The sequence below is a fragment of the Acyrthosiphon pisum genome, chromosome X, assembly GCF_005508785.2.
Source record: "Acyrthosiphon pisum isolate AL4f chromosome X, pea_aphid_22Mar2018_4r6ur, whole genome shotgun sequence".
Taxonomy (NCBI): domain Eukaryota; kingdom Metazoa; phylum Arthropoda; class Insecta; order Hemiptera; family Aphididae; genus Acyrthosiphon; species Acyrthosiphon pisum.
The window spans coordinates 108,863,823-108,870,333 of record NC_042493.1 but is presented as its reverse complement, the minus strand read 5'-3'; the positions used below and the strand labels follow the sequence as shown (position 1 = coordinate 108,870,333).

Sequence of the window (6,511 nt, the reverse complement as noted above, 5' to 3'; positions counted from 1 at the left end):
TAAATATTGTCCACCCACGTAACGGACGTTGGACATTTGTTTTCAGGAACAACATTACTCGGAATTAAAACAACGCGTGTTGCACTTCGATATGTTGATCGACAAATTTATCATGAAAGACATTAAACAAACAGCGTGCAACGACGATCAATACTTCGTGTTCGAAGACGTCTTACATCAGGTGCTTTTATATTATACATTTATATATATTAATATACAATATAAGTATACTGTATATAAGTTGCGTAAATCAACCATAATCCCCCCGCACCACCACACAAACAAACCTTAATCACCACAAACATTCAATGGCCCTAGTTCAATACTCCAATGCATCAAAACTAATAAAAAAAAAAGCTGCGTATTAATGGTAGGAAGAGGATAGATCCCTTAACATTTTTTTAAAAAAATATTTCTTCTTAAATGAGGACAGGACTAGAGTATAGAACGCTATATATAGACGCTCGGAGGAGTAGGTATCTTGAACTATTTTTATTATGTTGAAAAGAAATGAGCGTCCGTAGTAGGAAGCGTTTGAATATTTGTACGACGAGTCAAATAACAAAAAATAATAATTAATGCTCAAATGCCCAATGTCAATTCTGAGAAAATAACATGGGATATTCTAAATTAATTTATTGGTGTATAATGTTTATTATATAGGTTATATATTTTACCTAATTACCTACCTTGTAGGTACTCTATTATATAGTATATTATATGTTACCTACCTTTGTCTATAGTCTAACCAGCCGAACGATCTATCACATGGGTACCTATCTAAGAATTAAGAACTAAGAATAGAGTAAATGGGTCTTATATTTTGAACGATCACTGAAGTAGGTATTAAAATTATGCCAGATGAAGTAATTGTTGCATGAGTTGAGACTAAAAATTGAATGTTCGATTTTGTGTCATATAAATGTTAATAAATAATATTATAAATTAATATTAATATTTATTTGATCATGTTTAATGTTTATATACCAAATAACTATATGATATATTTATGTAACAGCAATATAGCATTAAAATATAAACTTAATCTATATAGGTATTCTGGTGTTAAGGGGGTGATATCCCCCCGCTCAAATTATCACGAGCCCCATATTTAAATATAAATCCTTCCACCCAGATAAAATCCTTAATACACCCTTAGTATAATAATATACTAGATTACTTATTAGTTATTAATTATTATACTAACTACTCAACGGCCTAATACGTATGGGTTATACCATTGGTATACCTACCATATACGTATAGGACATATAGGTACTTAATTAGTAATTACCTAATAAAATAATTGGCCGTCAATTACATACCTAGGTAATATTCTTATGCCCATGTTTGGTGTTTAGATAATGTTGTGTTTTACTCGCGATACTGACGTGTTGTCAGTGTTCAACAACTCGGCCAGCAATCCAATACTTATGCCGTTGAAGGGTGAACCACCTATCAAAGCAATATATCCTCCTAACGGAATTATACCTTTCCATGGTTTTACAATGTTTGGTAAGGACAATCATCATAAAAAGCGCAAATTGCAAAAAACCTCTTCAGTGACGTAAGCCAACAATTTAGGCCACTCCATAAGAATAAAAAAGTACCACAAAATTGTTCTTGGGTAGGGTTAGAAACGAAAACGCGAACAAACGTACGAAATAGAAACCTTATAGGTTTACATACCTACCCATAGGCCATAACATGACATGTTGTTATTTGTCTTGGGTCATAATAGTCACACAGCGCTGTAGAAAACGCTTATGGTTATCGTGGTCCTTCAGCCCTTTTCCATAAGTGCATGAGAGCTCATCAAAGTTATACCCTTAATAGAATATAATGGATGTTTGTCTGTCTGGTTTTTAGATAGAAACTTAAAAATTACTGGACCTTTTTCAATCAAAGTTATTATAGTTATTATTATTATTATTATTATTATTATTATTATTGTTATTATTATTATTATTATTATTATTATTATTATTATTATTATATTATTATTATTATTATTATTATTATTATTACTCAATGGTTAAATCAAAAGATTTCTTTTGAATTAAATTAAATTGAATTTCTTTGAGGGTATTTTTTGGTTATTTTTTCAACCCCTATAAGTACCACTAAAGGTAGCTCACACTTTGATATCTGCTCACGAAAAAGGAATGTTATTTTTCTGTTATAGGGTTCAAGGGTTGCCATTGGTTCCCTACATAATATTGTATTACTATTATAAGTAGAAGAAATATTGCATAAAATTTTTTTACAAATATATACATAGGTATATAAAATCGAAATACCACTCCCTCATCCACTCACTTATTCATCATTATATCTCAAAAACTACAAAACGTACGAAACTGAAATTTGGAATAATGGTTCCATAGATGTGCAATAGGAAAGGATCAAATTTGTATAACTAATTTTACTACACAACATTTTTAATTTTATTTAAAATATACTGTAATAGTATATGACATATGTTACGAGACAAATATTATGATAATATGATATAATACAAATTATTTATCGTTAAAATCGTTAAATCGGGCGGGCGATGACAGGGCCAAAACGTCCTAGACGCACCTGGTAAATTTTGCTCTGTGATTATTTTTAACGTCATTACCAATTAATATTAATAGTATTATCTATTTTCATCTATAAGTATAACACAAACGTCACAAACACTGTGTGATAGAAGTGTAACTTTTTGAAACTATGCCATATAATAGATATTTTAAAAAAGTGAAACGTCGTTTGTTGTCAATGTTTAGCTGCCCCCGTTTGCTATTTGTTCAACGACCCCGTACCATTGTACTACACGTTCAGAGAATTCTACCTCCGTTATTGGTTCAGATTGCATGAGATAAGTTCACACCCGCAAAGCATACTTGGACTATGCATTTTGTTCCAGCGGCTTTTACAGAGACACGAAACAAAGATTTGGTCGCATTTTATGAGCCGCAACATTCACCCGTAAGTATATGTAGGTACCCAATATATCCAGGCACATATATGGGGGATTAATTTTTTTTAGGAATACCTAGTCCAAATCCAAATCTAACTCAGTGTAAATCATTATAGCGATTTAACTGATACTATCTTAAATCGTAATAGTAGATTATAATTTTTTTTTTATTATCTTTTAGGTTATGAGATACATACTAAGGTTGACTGTAAACGGGTCCGTGAACCGCCTCTCTCAAATAAGTGCCTGAATATATCTACCTAATGGCTAATTGACATAATCCACATTATCCTATAAATATATTTAAAAACCAATCAATAATTCATGTTTTATTACTTGTCAGTATCCGAGTGGTATTCAAATGGATCATGAAGGGATTCAGTGGCCATTTACTTTCAGAACAATTACTTAACTTGTGGGACATGGTTATAGCTTACGACTCCTTGGAAGTATTGTCACTTTTGGCAGTTGCGATTTTAAGTTTCAGAAAAGAAAATCTGCTTCGAGTAAACACTTTACAAAACGTAGATGTAAGTACTGTTAAGGTTGGGTTTAACTAATACCACAATAGAGTGTTGATTATTCAAACTGAGACTATAGTAGCATTTGGTTAATTGAAACTACGTAAAAATAAATGTACAAATTATTTACTAATAAATTAGTGTTATAAATTATACATAATATTATGTTTCAATTTTAAATGTATTATTCAGGTTTATTCTTGAATCATAATTTATTATTTTAAATAGGACATTATGAATCATTCAACTAAATATTCATAAATAATTGTTTTTCATATTTTTAAGTGATCTACTTCCCTACTGGTTAGTAAAATAATCAACATTCTACTGAAATTACTCTTGTTATAATAGATAGAATAAAATATTAATTGCTTATTATTTTTTTTTTTTAGTTAATTCTGGAAGATTTATCATCATTAAACGTAATATCATTGCTACAGTTAGCACTAAAAGGACCAATTGAAATGTAATCAGATATAAGTACTTGTTAAATAAATGTTCAACTTTAAACTAACAATGTATAATTAAAACTAAATAAAACAAAAAATAATTATAAAATATATATTAACAGACCAAACCAAAGTATACATCAAAACATTTACCTACTCGCATTAGTTATTTCTGGGGTTAGTTCATAACATTACAAATAACTAAAATTATAATAATTGAATAGTACACATATCATAATAACAATAAACATACATAAATATTGGTTGGTAATAATTATTTTATATTAAAAATAATAACATAATATAGCCAGGTAAGGTAACATAAATATGAAACAGAATATATGAATTTCTACTGAAATATTCGTAACTAAGAATTTAACAATCAATTATTATATACAAGACCTCTTGATCACCGTAATATATTTTACTAAATTTATAGGAACTTAATGATGCATTTGAAATTCAAACATTTTTACAATAATTATAACATAAATAAAAGATTTAAATTGAGATACAAAAAATAAACTATCACACCTTAACTAGAACAATTTCTTTGATTTAATTTGGTAAAAATAATCTGTGGTACTGAGATCATTTACAAAATTACTTTAAACATTGTATTTAAACATTTAAAACATTGAACATTTTCAATTTTTATTTTTCTTAATAATTATATACTTATATACTCATCAATATTCAACCCATTTAACTGTGATTCCCCAATAAAACAACAGTATATTATACTGTCAAAATAATAATTGTAATCAACCAGTCAATATTGTCAGAAGAATAATTTATAAAAGAAACATAATGGTCAAAGAACTAGAAGTTACAACAATTGGTAACTTTAACAGAACTAGTAATTTTCATATCTTCTAGAGTATCTGGTAACAGGGGCGGCTCCAGGGGGGCCCTAGGGGCCGCGGCCCCCCAACGCCCGTATTTATAAAAATATATATTGTTAAAATAAATGCATATCAAATTATTATAATATTGTCATATGGAATATATGGGCCATAGAGGTATGACGGTGGATACGATGTACCTGCTGGGTAAATGGAATAAAAATAGACGACTTGAATTTGTGTTATAAAAATGTTTGTTTTCTTTTTGTTATAAGATTTTGTGAAATTATAACTTGGCCCCCCCTAACCAAGGCTCTGGAGCCGCCCCTGTCTGGTAATACTGTTCCCTTTGTTTCAGGCAACATTAGAACCAAACTTGAAACAAAAATGCCCAACATTCCACACACTGTACATGGAATGTACCAATCTTTAGCTCCCTAAATAACATAAAATTAATAGTTAATTACAACATTAGTCATTAATCATAGTAATACAGAAACCAAGCATTATAGCTATTAGTTATTACCAATAATTCTACTACATATGGTGCAATAACAGATCCTATTTGAGAAATAGTCAATGATGTTCCAAGGCCAGTATTTCTTATTGTAGTTGGATATAACTCTAATGTATAAAACAAACTAACTAAAAATACTGCACTCACACAAAATTTTCCAAGAAAAGCAACAAATAATAAAAAAATTTGCACTTTCTAAAAAAATAAAAAAACAAGAATTTATTAGTATAAGAATTTAAAAAAAAAGTGTACATTTATCTTTTATATTATAATATGTACCTTGTGGTATTGTTAACAATGCAAGCTGCAATATTCCGGATGCAAAAAATAAACCGGAAACTGCTATTTTGCGTCCAACATAGAGTAATAATGGAATAGTTGATAAGTATGCTAAGCCTTCGACAACTCCATTCGACGTAACATATATGTAACGATCAGAAGTAATATTATCACCATTTAATGCTTAAATAATAAAAATATATTTATTTTAGTACAATCGAGATGATGTTTTTGGACTTAAAATATAATTTTTTTAACTCGTTAAGGGGATTTCAAACAGACAATTATTTCAACCAAAATGTATCAATATTTTGTCAATCATCCCAATTGGCCTGTTAACGCTATAAGACTTCTGAAAACTGATTTGAATTCATTATTATGTCTATTGATGAGTTCGATTAGGCATTTTTTTTTAAAAATTTGTTCCAAAACTCGAATAAATTATGTTTGAGTACTTAAAATGTACAACATTTTAAAAGCTGATTATTCGAAAATTAAATTATATCTTAAAATATGGACTGATAGATCTCAAGTAGACATATTAACAAATTAAAATCAGTTTTCAGAAGACTTTTTGCATTATCGGGTCCAACGGTAGGATTGACAAAAAGTACAAAGAAATAAGCATAAATTATTTACCGTTTACTCGCGCAACACCATGTCAGTGACTTGTACGTGCGTGTCGTGAACGCTCCACTACTTTATTTACTCACAGACACACACACATAATTATTACATCCGATGAACCTGCAGCGATATACACCACAACTGATATACAATCGCAAGTCGATGAATTAGACGAGGATCGGTAATTCACATCCTTATTCAATTTAACATTTTATATTTAAATTTTTTTTCATAGTGTATACATGGGTAATGAAGTCTCAATATTACTTGATATTGATCAAAGTCTAATAGATCTATCATCAGCA

The 6,511-nt window shown here is 29.3% G+C and overlaps 1 protein-coding gene and 1 long non-coding RNA gene across 2 annotated transcripts in view; one reads left to right on the top strand and one right to left on the bottom strand.

Moving 5' to 3' along the window:
* Positions 1-4,170, top strand: part of LOC100162759 (TBC1 domain family member 19) — a 13,879-nt gene extending 9,709 nt beyond the window's left edge. Inside the window, exons 9-12 of the mRNA XM_016805983.2 lie at positions 1,362-1,515; positions 2,775-2,976; positions 3,312-3,498; positions 3,882-4,170. Coding sequence (XP_016661472.1) covers positions 1,362-1,515; positions 2,775-2,976; positions 3,312-3,498; positions 3,882-3,959 — 621 coding nt within the window. The 3' untranslated portion in view covers positions 3,960-4,170. The remainder of the gene's footprint in view (positions 1-1,361; positions 1,516-2,774; positions 2,977-3,311; positions 3,499-3,881) is intronic.
* Positions 4,171-5,119: 949 nt separating this feature from the next.
* Positions 5,120-5,765, bottom strand: LOC107884267. The gene is made up of 3 exons (XR_001679808.2): positions 5,580-5,765; positions 5,310-5,495; positions 5,120-5,220 (listed from the first exon to the last, which is right to left on the bottom strand). It is a non-coding gene; the product is annotated as an uncharacterized LOC107884267 (long non-coding RNA).
* Positions 5,766-6,511: the final 746 nt, after the last annotated feature.